This window comes from Haliotis cracherodii, unplaced genomic scaffold (genome assembly GCF_022045235.1).
Source record: "Haliotis cracherodii isolate W230 unplaced genomic scaffold, xgHalCrac1.p SCAF_16, whole genome shotgun sequence".
Lineage (NCBI taxonomy): Eukaryota > Metazoa > Mollusca > Gastropoda > Lepetellida > Haliotidae > Haliotis > Haliotis cracherodii.
Window position 1 is genome coordinate 25,951,523 of NW_027266271.1, and position 18,834 is coordinate 25,970,356.

At 41.5% G+C, this 18,834-nt stretch overlaps 1 protein-coding gene across 3 annotated transcripts in view; it reads right to left on the reverse strand.

Moving 5' to 3' along the window:
• The window catches only part of LOC139464008 (uncharacterized), a 34,971-nt gene that overhangs the window by 15,372 nt on the left and 765 nt on the right, over positions 1–18,834 (reverse strand). For all 3 annotated transcript variants that reach the window (XM_071245514.1, XM_071245512.1, XM_071245511.1), the window contains exons 2-8: positions 15,654–16,038; positions 8,675–8,797; positions 5,982–6,060; positions 5,297–5,444; positions 4,568–4,706; positions 2,894–3,049; positions 2,597–2,666 (exon numbers count right to left, since the gene is read on the reverse strand). In XM_071245514.1, the coding sequence (XP_071101615.1) occupies positions 2,597–2,666; positions 2,894–3,049; positions 4,568–4,706; positions 5,297–5,444; positions 5,982–6,060; positions 8,675–8,797; positions 15,654–15,830 (892 nt within the window). In that variant the 5' untranslated portion in view covers positions 15,831–16,038. The remainder of the gene's footprint in view (positions 1–2,596; positions 2,667–2,893; positions 3,050–4,567; positions 4,707–5,296; positions 5,445–5,981; positions 6,061–8,674; positions 8,798–15,653; positions 16,039–18,834) is intronic.

Consider the following 18,834-nt stretch of genomic DNA (forward strand, 5'->3'; position numbering starts at 1 on the left):
AATCAACATCCAGTTTGTAAACTGCCGTGCAGATTTCGGTTGACTGCAGGATTTACAAAGCATGTGTACTGTCAACCAATATTTTCCAAACCCTTTCACATTCTTAATCAAGAGGTATATCAGTGATATCAGAGGTGGAATCTGATTGGTCAATAGGAGGGACATAGAAGGAACATAACTCGTGGCGCAACAATCGAACCCAGAAATTCTGGCCAAGTTCGGCAAGGGTGGAAACTGACTTTTATAGCCAGTTAAGTCCCTTGCCTCTGGAAGATGTAATTGGTTAACTTGCAATAGAATAATGTTTGTTGCATCTTAAAGGGGCACTGATCTAACGGACTGGTTGTTGCCTTTGTTATTGTTTTTCCCCCGTGAGTACCCGGATGATACGCAACGCAACTGAGCGTGACCAGAGACTGGGGTACCGTCTGCAAGGACAGCTAAATAAACTTGGAGGCTGGAGGCAATATTTGTTTTACGCATTTTTGAACACTGATTGGTTAACTGTGATCTATAAATATTTCGACAAAGGGCGCATGTTAATTAATTTCTTCAGCCTAAACAAACAGACAAAAAGAACAAGGGAGCTCATCGGATGTCGTCATTTGGAAATACCCCAGATGGTTATAGTTTAATACTAAAAAAAGTATCCATGCAGTGAAAGCAATTTCGGCTTGCGTCGATAAAACGATTACTACTCCCTTGTTGTCATCCACGTTTTCTCGTATAATAACCCTACACTTGTGTATTTGTTGTCATTCACTTGATGCTCAGTTAATGAATTTATTACAGGTACAATTAGTGGTAGCACCACTTAGATTACCTGACAAAGGTTCCCATTTGGCATTTATTGTGTCTGGGGTAATTATTCAATCTAAATCCAGGTTTGAAGTGAGGTGAAATGTGTGTTATGTAATATGCACGTGGCAGCCCAGCAAGAGATGAATGATCAGTTGATTTACTTATTTTTGTAAATCAACAGATCGTTCCTAGTCATCAAAGGATTAACAGAAAATACGTTGATTGATTAATCACTGTTATCTTGCGCAGTGGATATGTCAAGAGTGAGTGTTTACATGTCTAGGTTTACTAAAACAAAGGGAATACACTCATATCATGGCGCCAAGTGCCGATGTATAAACAACATACTTTGTTCAAAGGGTTAACTCATAATACGTTGATTGATTGATCATTGTTATCTATCACTCAATGGAATTTTTAGGAACCGTGGACGTTATGAAAATACTTGTCACGTGGGCTTTCGCAGCCGACCATTGAGACTTGACACCTATGTAAAACACCTGAAACAATCCAAGCGATCAGTTGAGAAACGAACACGGGTTATAATATCCCAAAACGATATATATCTTTTAAAATATTTGATTGTTACTGAGACACGTGACATCGAATAAGTTTCTTTGTACAGCTGCAGACGAGTGGGATATTGTTCCTTTGTGTGGATATTCCCGGATACATTTCTTGAACAAGGAAGCTGCCTAAAACTTATACGCATAAATTTGGTAGGTTGTAATTATGATATCTGCATTTTTTTCCTTCATTTGAACCGATTCGTTCTTGTTTCTCTACGTCTTGGTTGGGAAATTCTTCAATGCGCGATAGACGTTGTTGTCACAAGTTTTTTCCTTTGTAAGCGTGTATATATTACTGTCAATTTGTAAAATGTGATTCTCTCAGGAAATTTATAAAATGTGTAAATATTTCAGTAATCTGTAATTTTGTGTAATCTGTCCAGATTGATCAAGATGATCAAAAGGGCCTTCAAACATCACAACAGATTATTATGTTGGATTAAAAGCCAAACAACTTAGAAATGTACTTTTCAACGTAACATTTTCAGTCTCTTGGTGATGACATTAAACATCAAAATGTTTGGAATTCGTTGTCATAATAATACAGATGGAAATGTTTTTCAGTCACTTTGTAAAATAGTTGAATATTTAGACGTTTAATATATTTGTTACACATTTGACAGTAAAAAATATACACACTATACAAAAAGCATATGCTCAGGTGAAATATATACTTTGTGTTGCAAGTCGAAATAGTGTAAACGAAAATCGCAAAATTACCAAGCAAGTGACTTATCAAAACTTCGTCACCATTACTGATACTACTCACAAAGATACCTACATTTCCTTATTATCTCGAAAACTGTATTTCATTTTGTTGATCAATGTGACCATACGCCCTTATTACTACCCATAAAAGTGACTAATGCGCTTACGAATGGCGCAGCAGAGGTGGCGAACTAGTCTAGATTTCTGCTATACATCCGGGTACTCACTGGGAAAAAACAATAACAAAGGCAACAACCAGTCCCGGGGAATTGCGTTAGATCAGTGCCCCTTTAAGGGCCGTATGCTGGATCAACAGAAGTACAGGGCAGGGGGCCATCATCATTACCAGGAACTCTTCATCAGAAAAACAAGTGAGCCAGAAAAATATCAAGGAGTGAGTATTTCTTGGAAAATAAAATGTTATCATGCAAGTGAGGATTGCAATATGCCCTTTGACTTCCTGATGAGAAGTAAATAGAGGAAATCTATTAAAAAAATTAAACATTCAATAAACCCACCTGATTCAATAGCATAATACATGTTGGCCTCTTTCACGTTGTTTTTGTTGCTCCGATCTATACTTCGGGACTGGAATGAAATGTGGAGAACAGGATTGTATAAATGTTGTATTCAGCTATTGAAAAAACAATAAACTAAACCTATTAAGGATATTGAATGTTTCCATAAGAAGCAGTCTTTTCAAGAGTGAGTGAGTGATTCACCAGTACTAGAACGCTGTGCAGGTAGATGTTGTGTGGCATGATGACGGCGCCAACACCCTCAATACAAGAAGACACCTATAACATGCCACTGACCAGTACTAGAGCGCTGTGCAGGTAGATGTTGTGTGGCATGATGACGGCGCCGACAATTCCCACCAGCTGTTGGATGGCGTCCTTGTCACAGTCCTGGCACCATGGAAACCAGAGACCCTGTAGGATCTCCAGCTGGTCCGGCTTGATCGTGATGTACTGCAAGACAGGAGGTAGGGTCAGTGAATGTTGCATGCCTCAGAAATACTACAATAGCAAGGCTACGATACCTCCTAGGTGAAGACTTGACATCACCTCCAAAGGCCTGTCAGTGAAGAGGCTTGTAAATTTTTGGTACAAGTGAGTGAAGCATATCTGATTTCTGTATCTCGAAAATGAACCAATCAATGAATTTGGACAGTAAATGCAGGGACATTATTATGTTGTTTCAAAGCGCCATGTCCTCTCCACCCAAAAAGTTTCATCGAAGGAATATTTGTTTTCTGGGTGGATTTTCTTTTGTACTAATCAAAATTTCCAAATCGAGATGGTAGACAAATGAAGTTTTAGAAAGCTGATATCTGACTGGCACAAGAACCCATGCATCAATCATTAAAATTGGGTGGTCAGAGTTTGCTCCAGGTTCCCCTGATGCAGCCTCCTATGGAGATGTTGTAGGCTCTTTATGTTGATTTTGTTTTTGTTTGTTTGTTGTTTAACGCTGCCCTCAGCAGTATTCCAGTTCTATGATGGTGGTCTGTAACTAATCGAGTCTGGATTGGGAGGTATTTGGTTGGGCTGGGACAGAAACTTGGGTACTTGGATCGGGTTGGTACTGAGTAAGACTACCCGGACCTGTGGTTTGTCATGTGATGTATTATTTAATGGCAAAAATTATCTAGAACTCTATGGTTACACTATAAGTGACTAATGTTTGCATTTCTTTCTGACTACGCACCAATTCCTTCTGACTTTACATGTTTGAATTAAGATAAATTTCAGTCAACTTCACTGTATGCATGATCAGATCATTTTATATGAGTATCTAAATGAGGTTCATTTTATGACGGGTAATGATAAATAATCATCTAAGACTGACTTTGCTACTGATCTGATCCTCATCCTTGTCATCACTTGTGACCAGCATTGGGTACTGTACATGACGACCATAGCATCACAACTGTCATATGTCTATGTTTACAACAACTGTGGGTCCTGTGAAGATACCAGGTTAAGTCTTCAGCAACCCATGCTTGTCATAAAAGGCAACAAACACAATGCTGACGTGATCGGATGGTCAGACTCACTGACTTGGTTGATGCATGTCATCGTATCCCAATTGCAATACATCATGATGTCAATAACTGGATTGTCTGGTCCAGACTCGATTATTTACAGAAAGCCATCATATAGCTAGAATATTGCTGTGTGTGGCGTTAAAAAAACCCAAAACAACCAACAGCTGTGGTGTGCCAATCACTTTGTAAAATCACAACAGCATAGGGTACTGTGGACATGCGTCTCATTTTACAAAAGTATTCTGGTGCCAACACTGTCGTACGTGTCGTACGTGTTGTACCACACATCCTCCAACACTGACTTCCGACAATTACAGCTCAAAGACAGCTTCAAAGAAACACCCCTCGTCTATCTGAACTTCCCACATGGAATGGTAAGGAAACTGACATCCACATATTCTGACCGTCTGACATTCCATTTTCTCCAGCAACTACTTACCATGTACAGGAAAGAGGCAGCCATTGTTGTGATGAAAGCTCCAAACAGGGCCTCCAGTTTGCGGAGCCCGGCATTCTCCAGGAAGAGGAAGGTGAAAGTGTCGACACCAGTGATCAACACACCTGCCCAGATCGGGATTCTGTACACAAAGACTGGCGTCAGACAACAGAATCTCCCTTAAGAAGAAGATGCTCTGATATGATGTAATGATGCACATTTGTTGTACTTAACACTAGAGGATCCCCAAGTTCATCTTTTGAAGATTTGGGAGACATAGGTTGAGATTTTTCTGAATTTGTATTGGGTCAGTGGGCAGACAACAGATGGAAGGATGGGCAGACAACAGATGGAAGGATGGACAGACAACAGACAGACAACAGATGGAAGGATGGACAGACAACAGATGGAAGGATGGACAGACAACAGACAGACAACAGATGGAAGGATGGACAGACAACAGATGAAAGGATGGACAGACAACAGACAGACAACAGATGGAAGGATGGGCAGACAACAGATGGAAGGATGAACAGACTGACTAATGGAAGAACTAAAGGATGGATGTATTGTTAATACATATCAGCGATACATTTACTCCATGTAGTTCACTAATCAGATTTATTTTTAATGCCATTTTTGAGGATAATGAAACCTTTCTTTTACCATGAGAACCACATAGCACAATAATATCTACAATCTGATATCCTGTACGAAGCAACAAATACTTGCTTGTGATTGGACAGGAGGTTGATGGCAATGGCTGATCCGATGACCTCCTGAATGTCACTTCCTATAATGGCCAACTCTGTCATCAGCCACAGCACAATACGTGGAGCTTTAGGGTATTCATGTCGACAAATCTCCGCCAAGTTCATACCTAGGAAATATGCAGAATATATATCACTAAGAATTCACGAATAGGTAAGGTGAGGTGAAATGGGGTTTAATGTCATGTCCAAGATTATTGCACTTACATGTATATAGTGTACATTCACTTGTGTGTGTGTGTGTGTATGACTGACTGACTTATGCCAGTTTTGTAGTGCAAGCCCACTGAGATACCATGCCACAGTTTAACATGAACACCCCACTCAGACACAGTATACTGACCCTGAGCTGACCAGTCCTTGTTTTAGCCCTTTAATGCCAAGCGCCAGGCAGGGTAACAACAAGTGCGACGTTTTAACGTCTTTTGGTATGACACGGCTGGGGATCGAACCCTTGACCATGGCGACCATATTGAAAATCAGATTAAAACCTCTCGAAAACATTGGGGTGTCATTATTGGTCGGGACAAGCATGTGAAGTGAACAGGCACCCAGTCTGATGTAGCTTGTTCTCATAACATACAGGAGTTAAATGTGACGGGATGATAATGAAGACTAGAGTAACACCGGAATGTGAAGTGTCTTGCCTGTCACACATCCCAGTCTGGCCGCCAGCAGCTGCAGCACCAACCCCATCACCGTTGACCACATCAACACCCACAACAGCTGCAACAACAAACATACTTTATATGTACTCTCTTACAGAAATACAGAGTGAGTGAGTGAGTGAGTGAGTCAGTGAGTGAGTGGGTGGGTGGGTGGGTGGGTAAGTAAGTAAGTGAGTGGAGTCAGTGAGTGAGTGAGTGGGTGGGTGAGTGGGTGAGTGAGTGGGTGAGTGAGTGAGTGAGTGAGTGGGTGAGTGAGTGGGTGAGTGAGTGGGTGAGTGAGTGGGTGAGTGAGTGAGTGAGTGAGTGAGTGAGTGAGTGGGTGAGTGAGTGAGTGGGTGAGTGAGTGAGTGAGTGAGTGAGTGGGTGAGTGAGTGAGTGAGTGGAGTCAGTGAGTGAGTGAGTGGGTGAGTGAGTGGGTGAGTGAGTGGGTGAGTGAGTGGGTGAGTGAGTGAGTGAGTGAGTGAGTGAGTGAGTGGGTGAGTGAGTGAGTGGGTGGGTGGGTGGGTGGGTAAGTAAGTGAGTGAGTGGAGTCAGTGAGTGAGTGAGTGAGTGGGTGGGTGAGTGGGTGAGTGAGTGAGTGGGTGGGTAAGTGAGTGAGTGAGTGGAGTCAGTGTGTGTGGAGTGAGTGAGTGAGTGAGTGAGTGAGTGAAGTAAGGGAACATGAGAGGAAGTATGTGAGTGGGTGAATGGGGAATGAGTGCCTGGTCAGAAATGTTTTCACCAATGCATCCCAGCAGGTTGTAACCTGTCTGATACACCTGTGGTCAACAGTGTGAGCACATCTTGTAAACTGTGTCATACACCTGTGGTCAACAGTGTGAGCACACCTTGTAACCTGTCTGATACACCTGTGGTCAACAGTGTGAGCACATCTTGTAAACTGTCTGATACACCTGTGGTCAACAGTGTGAGCACATCTTGTAAACTGTGTGATACACCTGTGGTCAACAGTGTGAGCACATCTTGTAAACTGTCTGATACACCTGTGGTCAACAGTGCGAGCACATCTTGTAAACTGTGTGACACACCTGTGGTCAACAGTGTGAGCACATCTTGTAAACTGTCTGATACACCTGTGGTCAACAGTGTGAGCACATCTTGTAACCTGTCTGATACACCTGTGGTCAACAGTGTGAGCACATCTTGTAAACTGTCTGATACACCTGTGGTCAACAGTGTGAGCACATCTTGTAAACTGTCTGATACACCTGTGGTCAACAGTGTGAGCACATCTTCCTGACTATTTCCTACACAGGAGCCTTCCCTTGACTTGCTGTCTGTCAGACAACAATCATGTTCATGGTACCTAGAGCGTGGATGATTTTTGTTTCTTCTCAGACAATTATTTAATTATCTCTATTTATTTCTTCATTAATCTGATCCTTAACCATATCCTCTAAAATGTCAGCTGACCTCAAGTCAATCCCTTTGCAACCTGATGGTTGTATGTTATGCTATATGCTTCCCCATTTTCCTGCCTGTTCTGATCCATTCCTAATCATGTTTTCTCCTCAGATTCAATATGTTTTGATTGCCTGCAATCGCCTATAAACCAACCCACCATCATTCAGTATTTACAAAGGTCTCATCCATTCCAAATCATGTTTTCTCCTCAGATTCAATATGTTTTGATTGCCTGCAATCGCCTATAAACCAACCCACCATCATTCAGTATTTACAAAGGTCTCATCCATTCCTAATCATGTTTTCTCCTCAGATTCAATATGTTTTGATTGCCTGCAATCGCCTATAAACCAACCCACCATCATTCAGTATTTACAAAGGTCTCATCCATTCCAAATCATGTTTTCTCCTCAGATTCAATATGTTTTGATTACCTGCAATTGCCTATAAACCAACCCACCATCATTCAGTATTTACAAAGGTCTCATCCATTCCAAATCATGTTTTCTCCTCAGATTCAATATGTTTTGATTACCTGCAATTGCCTATAAACCAACCCATCATCATTCAGTATTTACAAAGGTCTCATCCATTCCAAATCATGTTTTCTCCTCAGATTCAATATGTTTTGATTACCTGCAATCGCCTATAAACCAACCCACCATCATTCAGTATTTACAAAGGTCTCATCCATTCCTAATCATGTTTTCTCCTCAGATTCAATATGTTTTGATTACCTGCAATCGCCTATAAACCAACCCACCATCATTCAGTATTTACAAAGGTCTCATCCATTCCAAATCATGTTTTCTCCTCAGATTCAATATGTTTTGATTACCTGCAATTGCCTATAAACCCACCCATGGTCATTCAGTATTTACAAAGGTCTCATCCATTCCTAATCATGTTTTCTCCTCAGATTCAATATGTTTTGATTGCCTGCAATCGCCTATAAACCAACCCATCGCCATTCAGTATTTACAAAGGGAGATAACTCTCAAGTAAAGGGATAACTCTGGTCATGTTCCAAGCAAAAGCATACCACAAATTAATCACATAAGTAAATTCCCAACTGTGATCTTCATTACATTGGGCTTTCACCACATATTTACAATAACTGTTATCCTGTTTCAGACCCATATCTTACTCAAACACTCCATCCATGCTTAGCTGTAACATTTTCTCACAATGTCAACATTATCAGAAACTGTTCAGTAAACACTGTGCAGTCATTTCCTCAATTCAAGTTATTTCCTTTAAGACATTACCTTGTACTTTGCGATGGCCCCTGACTGCAGGTCGGACTCGATGTTGCCAGGATCTAGATAAGCAATGCTCATCAAGAAACCGGGCCCGGTGAACGCCCACAGCTTCTTGAAGCTGAAACTGGCCTGCAAAGTAGGAATAGGTCAATATTAATATTGGGAATCGAATTGGAACGATAAAATGATTCCTTTTATTTTAATGCATTTGGAACACATGTGACAAGAAAATAAACCTCAGATTTTGTATTTCATCTTACAAAATTATTTTAGACACTGGGACTGCAGTTCAGTCAGATGTTTGCTGTAGTGTAATTTCAACCTTAAACTTCAGCACATTGATGATACCCTCTGATTTTCCTATGATGCATTCACCACCTCCGTGGTCTAGAGGTAGAGCATCTGCCCCGAGAGTGGAAGACCAGGGTTTGATCCCCAGCCGCATCATACCAAAAATTAATAAATGGTACTTGTTGTTACTCTGCCTGGTGCTTACATTTAGGGGCTAAAACAAGGACTGGTTGGCTTGGATTCATTAACTGTGTCTGAGTGGGGTATTCATGTTAAACTCTGGCATGGTATCTCAGTGAGCTATCATTATAAATCAGCATCCGTCCGGACTAGTACAAGCGGCCACACACACACACACACGTGCACGCACGACGTTATATGTCAGGATATCTCCTATTTCAACTATGTGTGACAGTGATCAGGGCAGTCAAGGATACAGGATTCGTTATTTGTATGGACATGGAAATTAAAACATTTTAATTGTGAAGATATTGTTCTTACCTATTTTAGACTTTCATCCCAAAACAATTACTATGAGGTCCTTGTAAAATATGGGCTAATCCAAGCCTCATGTTTATGTATTTCAATATTTGACAATGTCCCAGGGGGAACATAACTGTATGTTTACAGGGTCAAGAGGCTGGGACGTTTGCCTGTTAGTCAAAACACCATTTTATCAGTCAGCCCATTCATCAGTCATATTGACCTAACTAATCCTAAATATGGCAACATTAAAGATTATTTATTATACTATATCTAGTTATCTACATATCTTTATGTCCAAGAAACTGCAGTTGGTGATTTGTTTTCTTTTAAATAAAATACAAATATAAACACTGATAAATGAAATAAAGTTAAAAATAAAATAAGTATCTATATTGAATACCAAGTCAATATGTTGCGTTACTTGCTATCCCCGTATGGCCTACTTTGATAATTGTTCGGTATTGACAGATATTGATATGACAGATTGAATTAGGTGTAGAACCAAGAACTTCTTGGGGTTCAAGATCTTTATTCTTCATCACAAGGGGGCATGGGTGGCCCAGTCATCTAAGGCGCTGCAATTCGCTGTGCAGAGTTGCTTCCCTTGGGCATGCCAGAAACCTGTGATTGTGGGTTTAATCCCGGTTCACCCCGATTATGTTTCTAGGTTTGTCAGCACCATACCCGTGCTTTTGGGTTTCATCGAAGTGGTAAACGTCTGAGACCTGCATCACTTCGGGCTTTCCTCCCACATTAACCTGACACACCGCAATATAACTGGAATACTGTTAAAAGTAGCATTAAACCAAACTCACTCACTCTTCTTCACAATCTCATATCCTTATTCTTTCTTAAACATTTTTTCAGTTTTGCCAAAGCTGAAAATACTCACTTATGCTTTATAAACAAAAAAAATGAAGTAAATTATACTTTTATTAGCTGAAAACAAACATTTAAAAGGTTACCATAGAGAAAAATGTGCCTGTCATAAACTGTATGTTAAAACTCAAAGTTTACAAAAGCCTTAATAATATGTATTCTGCATGTGACAACCATCAGTTAAAACATAACTTTGCTCCTGGACTAAGGAGACAACACTAACCATTACTGTTTACCTTATCTTTAAACTTGAGTTGTTGGCTGAACAAGCCAAGCCTGCTGCCATGCCGGCTATATGCTCCTCTGTGCATGAAAAGCACGGGCCTTTTGCTTTACCAAACTATAACCCAAATTATCTCCTTTATCAGGTGAGGTGAGGTGAGGTGAGGTGAAATGGGGTTTAACGTCGCGTCCAAGATTATTGCACTTATATAGCGACGTGCATGTACGTGTATATGTCTGTGTGGCTGCTTGTACTAGTCCGGACTGATGCTGATTATTGGTGCTAGCTCACTGAGATACCATGCCGCAGTTTAACATGAATACCCCACTCAGACACAGTATACTGACTCCGAGCCGACCAGTCCTTGTTTTAGCCCCTTTATGCCGAGCACCAGACAGGGTAACAACAAGTACCATCTTTTAACGTCTTTTGGTATGACTCGGCTGGGGATCAAACCCCAGACCTTCCAAAAAGAGACATCAACTGCCGGAGCTAAAATAGACCAACACAGCAAACAGATTAACCCTTCTTACCCTAAACACTCACCTAATCCAATCTGCCACAAAAAAAATGAGTCAAAACTTGACTTTGGCCATTACATACCGGCCTCCTTATTGTGGAATATCAAAGGAAACAATTATCACAAATTAAAACAAGAGGCCCATAGGGCCTGTATCGCTCACCTGGTTATTTACGCAATCGTGACAAAATATACATTTGCATTGTCCTGTATATGATACTGCAAATATTTCGTAATCTTGACTCTGTCAGCATTTAAAATGGGTGGATGGCAAATCTGACAGCATGAACGTGTATTTCTCTAAATACAAATGTAGCATAAAGATCTGAACCGTTTCCATGTTATGATCCAGGATACATCATTATCAAAAGTAGTATTTGCTTCATAGCAAACAAATGTATAAAATGTAGCTGTTTATTATAGGGTGGCGATAATATCTTCTAACTCCTTTGGGAATGCCAGACAGATGAATAGAATTGCCATATGTGCATTCCTCTCATTTTACTCTCAATTGTACATAATAAACCCGTGAAAATCCAGGGTAGAATAGGTCTTCAGCAACCCATGCTTGCCGTAAAAGGCGACTATGCTTGTCGTAAGAGGCGACTAACGGGATCGGATGGTCATCAATCCCAATTGAGTGGATCGAAGCTCATGATATCAATCACTGGACTGTCTGGTCCAGACTCGATTATTTACAGAACGCCGTCATAGAGCTGGAATATTGCTGAGTACAGTGTTAAACATCAAACCAACCAACCAACATATGGTTATACGGTGGGGATCTTAAAACTGTATCCAAGTTATAAAATCTTTTTAGCCCAGCCCCTTAGTCCCCGGGTCCACATGATGAACTCAAATTGTATTGTTAACTTATATAGAAACTGAAATGTATATACAATATGCAACAAAATATAAGATTATGAAAAAAGAGCAACATTATTATACACCCATAGCAATCAGGCATATATAATTGGTTGCAAGTTTTTGATTATATAATAAGATGATATCATCAAGGGATTGCCAAAATAAATGATCATAACAGCTGTAAGAATTACATGATAATTGGGTGTTGTTTTTCAAAATCAGCAATTTGTATCATGTCAGGTGTGACAAAATTTAATTGATGAAGAGAAACATGAAACAAGTCCCTTGTAGGAATGTTACCTGTCAACGTGATCTAAACTAAGAATATGGGGCAAACACAGTTTCAGGTTTTGGTCCAATCAGCATTTGTATTGCGGAACATGTGTAGTACAACTGTATCCTGATATTCATTCACTTCATACAATGGTGTCTCGCTCACCTGCATTGTACTTGATTTACATGAGCACCAGGGCCCTGTTCCACAAAGCGAACTTAGGGCTAAGTTGATTGTAACTCACTAAGTATGCGATCTTAAATTTTTGTTACGATCAGCCGCCTGTTCCACAAAGCAATACTAAGAGAGTTGTAAGTTAAGATCAAAATGCTAAGTTGCTCCAGACCAACTTAGGATTGCTAAATTCGATCTTAAATATTGTACCATAACAACAAATATTGCGACTTTTATTATGATGTGCAAGGAAATGCGTCGTCTGCTTAACAAGACCAAGGGAGGCTACTCTAAGGGAAACTTTTGTATCTTCATGGCTGAAGATTCCAATCTTTGTTAAGATTGGCTACTTAAGAACTTGTAAAGTTACAATCACCCTTAGATCGTTTCGTGGAACGGGTGTAAACCCAAGCTAAGACGATTTTAAAATCGAAGTAAGTCTCTAAAATGATTGCATCGCTTTGTGGAACGGGGCCCAGGGCTTGTGTGGAAAGTGAATTTGATGCACTAGTCATTGGCCTGGAGGATTTTGTGATGCTCTAAGACAGACAGAGGCTTCATCTTATGTTACCACAATTGTACCGTTCCCATGTTTATACCCAGGGGGGGGCGGTCGGGTAGCCGAGTGGTTAAAGCTTTCGCTTGTCACGCCAAGGACCCGGGTTTTGAATCCCGACATGGGTACAGGGTGTGAAGCCCATTTCTGGTGTCCCGGCCGTGATGTTGCTGGAATATTGCTAAAAGCGGCGTAAAACCATACACACTTACATTATATCCAGGGAAACACCTGTAACCTGGCCTCTCTGTGTCATTATAAACCTCCAAGGACTTCATGCTATTGTTCTCCAATGGGGTTAAATCTCACATATGGGGATGTTATAATATCCCTGGGATTTTAAATACAACGTCCCAGGAGTTTATATAATATCCCGGGGATTGTATATTTACAACTTCCGTTGACACTGTAGCATGTGAATGTACCCCAATGGAGATTTATGTTGCATTTAAACACTATATACGTAAGGAAATGTGCTGAATGGTGTAAAGTCAATGACAAATATCTTCTTTATATTGCACTGGATTGAACTTGCAACCTTTGTATCGATTGGCGGCCATTTGGTCAAAGATACATGAGTCGAAATAAAGGGCACCAATACGTAATAATAGCATGGTTGATTGGGTCCAGCTTCCTGACCCGGGTGAGAGAGCACCTACAGGACAGTGACTTCGGTATTCCAGGGGGATGTCTCTGGTTGGCAAGGGGCGGCATGAGGTGGGAGGAGCTGACCGAGCTGATAGATGCCCAGGTCAAAGCAATGCAGACACCACCAAAGGCGGTGGTGATTCACCTTGGTTCGAACGACCTGGGTAAGGTAACCACGTGTCAGCTATATCATGAGATCAAGCTGGCACTCCTGAGGATACACCTGCTCCTACCTGGTGTTGTCATTCTGTGGTCAGACATGCTGCCATGGAGATACTGGCATGTAGCCAGCCGTGCCCGGGACCTGGACGGGGCCAGGCAGAAGCTGAACAGACGAGTGGGGAACAGGGCCCGTGAGCTTGGGGGGATACGGGTTCCCCACACAGTGTTCAACCGGCAGGAGCAGCAACTGTACCTGCGTGACGGGGTTCATTTGTCACCGGCCGGACTTGATCTTTTCACACAAAACATTGGCAGCTCCCTTTCCGCAGTATGCTTGTAGGAAACATTTTCAGTATAGGATAACACGGTGGGTGTACATGAGCGCGAATTGTCGTGGTTGTGGGGAAGCACCTTGGTGCATGTGGCGGGGTGCTGGTGGACTGCATTACAAGTTACATTTGTCGTCTTGGGATACATCCCAAATTATAAATTATTTAGGTTAGGGTTACCCACTTTACAGCAGGAACCAATTTATCCATTCTGCTTTACAGCAGATGGCTTAGTGTCCGCTTTACAGCGGATGGTCAGCTTGGCAACAATAGTTGCCCTCGCTCATGGTTTGGCAATGGTACTTGCCTGGCAGCAATAGCTGCATAGCAACATGGGTTGCTTGGCAACGGTAGTTGCAGGGCAGCAGGCGCTGCATTGGTAAGCAACATGGGTTGCTTGGCAACAGTAGTTGCGGGGCAGCGGATGCTGCATCGGTAAGCAACATGGGTTGCTTGGCAACGGTTGTTGCAGGGCAGCGGTTGCTGCAGTTGGGGTTGCCTAACAGGGGTTAAGCTCATTGCCGTAGTCCACCAGTACCTCCACATCCGCGACCATTTCATCCAATAATATCTCTTGTCTTAATTTGAAGCTCCGCTATCATGCATGATGGCGGAGCCTGTCATAATGGAGCCATGTCCTTATATAATAGCTCAATAATAGTCAAATTTTGTGAATAAAGTATTAAATGTTACGAATAAAACTTGTAACCTTTGTATCGATTGGCAGCAATTTGGTAAAAAAATACATCAGTTGAGATAAAAGGCACAATATGCAATAATAGCTCAATAATAGTCAAATTTTATGAATAATGTATTAAATGTTACTAATAAACATCAAAATACAAAACAAATAGACACAATATGAAAGAACAAAAGGACACCAAACTCTCAAACGACAACGTTGACAATATAGAATGCCAGATGGCGCTGCAATTTGTACAACATTCTGAGTTTAATCGGCATATTCTGCCGTGTATATGATAAAATGCATGCAGTAAGCAACATGACACTGAGGTGCACTATGTGTAACATCAATACTTGTGCACCCACTGTGTGACATCACATATATATTTGTGATCATATCAAGCGAGTAGTCATTGTCACTGGAAAAGCGGGATGTTTTGATAAATATTTTGCTGTTGTTTATATGAAGGTAATCTGACACATTGGGAAGACTCATTGTATCAACCAATAAGTTTTTGTTATAATAATGATAACCAATTCAAATACAAAGTGCAAAGGCATTGAAAATTATTAACGAACAGAACTGATAATAATTATCAAATTGTTAGAGGTCATCCTGTTACTATGGTACAAGTGATTAGAAAGGGGTTATAAAATAGTTATTGTCACTGTATAGCCATGGACACAGCAGAAATAATATTCCAAGCAGTATTTGTGGTAGGTAAGAGATGACACTATAAGCATTGGCAAAACAGGCATGCAAATTCAAGCAGATATAACAGTAAATCATAAAACTTTAAAAAAAAGCAAATATATGTACAAAACTAAACCTAAGCATCATTCACAAAATTGCAAAAAAACAAACAAAAGCATAAATAAAATTCCAATGTACCGTTGGGTGTTCTGTGACCTGCACGTGACCTTTAACCTCAGGGTTATCTACCGAGTTAGTACCGGTAATGTGTTCATGCAGTCTATCTACCCGTGCACATTCCGGTGATGCACTTACACCTCGCACCTCCGCTCCAGAACGGGAGGGCATCAGTGGCTCAGATTCCTCTCTTTCCATTGTTAAAATGTCATCTGAACATTCTGTGATCCTTTACATGAATTATAGTCTCCTCGGAAAGCTTCCTCCGTCAGCCAGGTCAACGTGGTCCACATAATGGCCTGTTACGTGTACGCGTCACAGTGTACAGAGCAGACCCATATTTCACCTGAACTAGTTGAAGGGGGCCATCTTGCTGTCACTGTTATTGGACCAGTGCTTGTCTCCCCTGCAATGGAGATAATGTTTAATGTTTAATAAACCTACGGCAACAGCTGTGAATGTGACAAAGCCCAAACTAGGCTCAGATTTAATATGATCACCATGACAGATTCACTGGTGTGTGGCGTGATAGAACCATGATTTGGTATTTGTTTCTTAAGTATATAAACTTTATTTCACCGATATATTACCTTCCTAACACAATGTTACAACTGACAGTAATACCAGACTTTTTCTATAGCTACTCACTCTAATGTCATGACTAGTCATACTGCTAGTGTCATGACTAGTATTACTGCTAGAGTCACATCTCCTGCCTCTAGTGTCAATACTACTGCTAGTGTCATGACTATTCATACTGCTAGTGTCACACCTCCTGCCTCTAGTGTCACTACTACTGCTAGTGTCATGACTTGTCATACTGCTAGTGTCACACATCCTGCCTCTAGTGTCACTACTACTGCTAGTGCCATGACTAATCATACTGCTAGTGTCACACTTGCTGCCTCTAGTGTCACTACTACTGCTAGTGCCATGACTAATCATACTGCTAGTGTCACACATCCTGCCTCTAGTGTCACTACTACTGCTAGTGCCATGACTAATCATACTGCTAGTGTCACACATCCTGCCTCTAGTGTCACTACTACTGCTAGTGCCATGACTAGTCATACTGCTAGTGTCACACCTCCTGCCTCTAGTGTCACTACTACTGCTAGTGTCATGACTATTCATACTGCTAGTGTCACACCTCCTGCCTCTAGTGTCACTACTACTGCTAGTGCCATGACTAATCATACTGCTAGTGTCACACTTGCTGCCTCTAGTGTCACTACTACTGCTAGTGTCATGACTATTCATACTGCTAGTGTCACACCTCCTGCCTCTAGTGTCACTACTACTGCTAGTGTCATGACTAATCATACTGCTAGTGTCACACCTCCTGCCTCTAGTGTCACTACTACTGCTAGTGCCATGACTATTCATACTGCTAGTGTCACACCTCCTGCCTCTAGTGTCACTGCTACTGCTAGTGTCATGACTAGTCATACTGCTAGTGTCACACCTTCTGCCTCTAGTGAAACTACTACTGCTAGTGTCATGACTATTCATACTGCTAGTGTCACACCTCCTGCCTCTAGTGTCACTACTACTGCTAGTGTCATGACTATTCATACTGCTAGTGTCACACCTCCTGCCTCTAGTGTCACTACTACTGCTAGTGTCATGACTAGTCATACTGCTAGTGTCACACCTCCTGCCTTTAGTGTCACTACTACTGCTAGTGTCATGACTAATCATACTGCTAGTGTCACACCTCCTGCCTCTAGTGTCACTACTACTGCTAGTGTGTGAGTGAGTTGAGTTTAATGCCGCTTTTAACAGTATTCCAGTTATATCACGGCGTGTCAAGCTTTATGTGGGAGGAAAGCCCGAAGGGACGCAGGTCTCAGACGTTTACCACTTCGGTGAAACTGGTATGGGTATGGGCACGGGTATGGTGCTGACAAACCTAGAAACATTATCGGGGCGAACCGGGGTTCAAACCATAGGTTTCTGGCATGTCCAAGGGACGCAACTCTCCACAGCGAATTGCGGCGCTTTAGACGACTGGGCCACCCGTGCCCCCACTACTGCTAGTGCCATGACTAGTCATATTGCTAGTGTCACACCTACTGCCTCTAGTGTCACTACTACTGCTACTATTAGTGTCACAGCTACTACCTCTAATGTCAATACTAGAGTCACAGTTACTCCCTCCAGTATCACTATTACTGCTACTGGACTACTTGGGCTGGGACAAGTCCAAATTTACTACCAGGGTACCCACCCCCCTATTACCCGACCCGACCCTACCTGGGTACCCACTGTAGGTCTCAGGAGATGTCTCAAAATGTCCAATTGGGAACATTTTTAGCATAGTCCTGGCAAAACATATTTATATACATGTATTAAACAATCTGGTCATTCATACACTGACGTTGAATTAAGTTATATCTTTATTCAACCATATGAAAAATCAGAAGAAATTGGTGCATAGTCCGAAAGAAATGAGAACATAAGTGACTTGTAGTGTAACCATAGAGTTTCAGATAATTTTTGTCATTAAACAATATATCACGTGACTAACCACGGGTCCGGGTAGTCCTGTGGGTACCCGGGTCCTACTCAGTACCCACCCGACCCAGGGAACCCGAGTTACCTGTCCCAGCCCTATGGACTACCTCCATGGTCAAATGGTAGAGCATCCACCCAGGGAGCAGAACTGTCCAGGGTTTGATCCAAGGCCACGTCATACCAAGAGATGTTAAAAGATGGTACCTGTGATCCAGTGTGGTGCTCGGCATTAAGGGGTTATAACAAGGACAGGTTGCCAGTATGCTGTGTCTGAGTGGGGGATTGATGTTAAAACTGCTGCATGGTATCTCAGTGGCTAACACTATTAAAACGGCATTTGTCCGGATTAGTGCACACACACACAAACACCTCTCAAATTAGCCATGTCAGTCAATACAAGGAAGTCTAGGTTGACACTACACTGACAGTATTTATATGGTTTAGTCGGCTTGATCTGTGGTAGGCATGACTTGTTTCAAACAGTGGAGACAGCACTTTATACCCTTTCATCTTAAAATGATCCACAAGTGAAAATGAGAAATATTTGCCTAAAACAAAATGTCAGAAAGTATTATAACATCAATCACATAACACAGCTTATCGTCCATATATCTACATAAGGCTTGAAGTACAACAGAATTATTTGAATTAAAAAATATCATATGTATTGAGGTTTCCTATATCT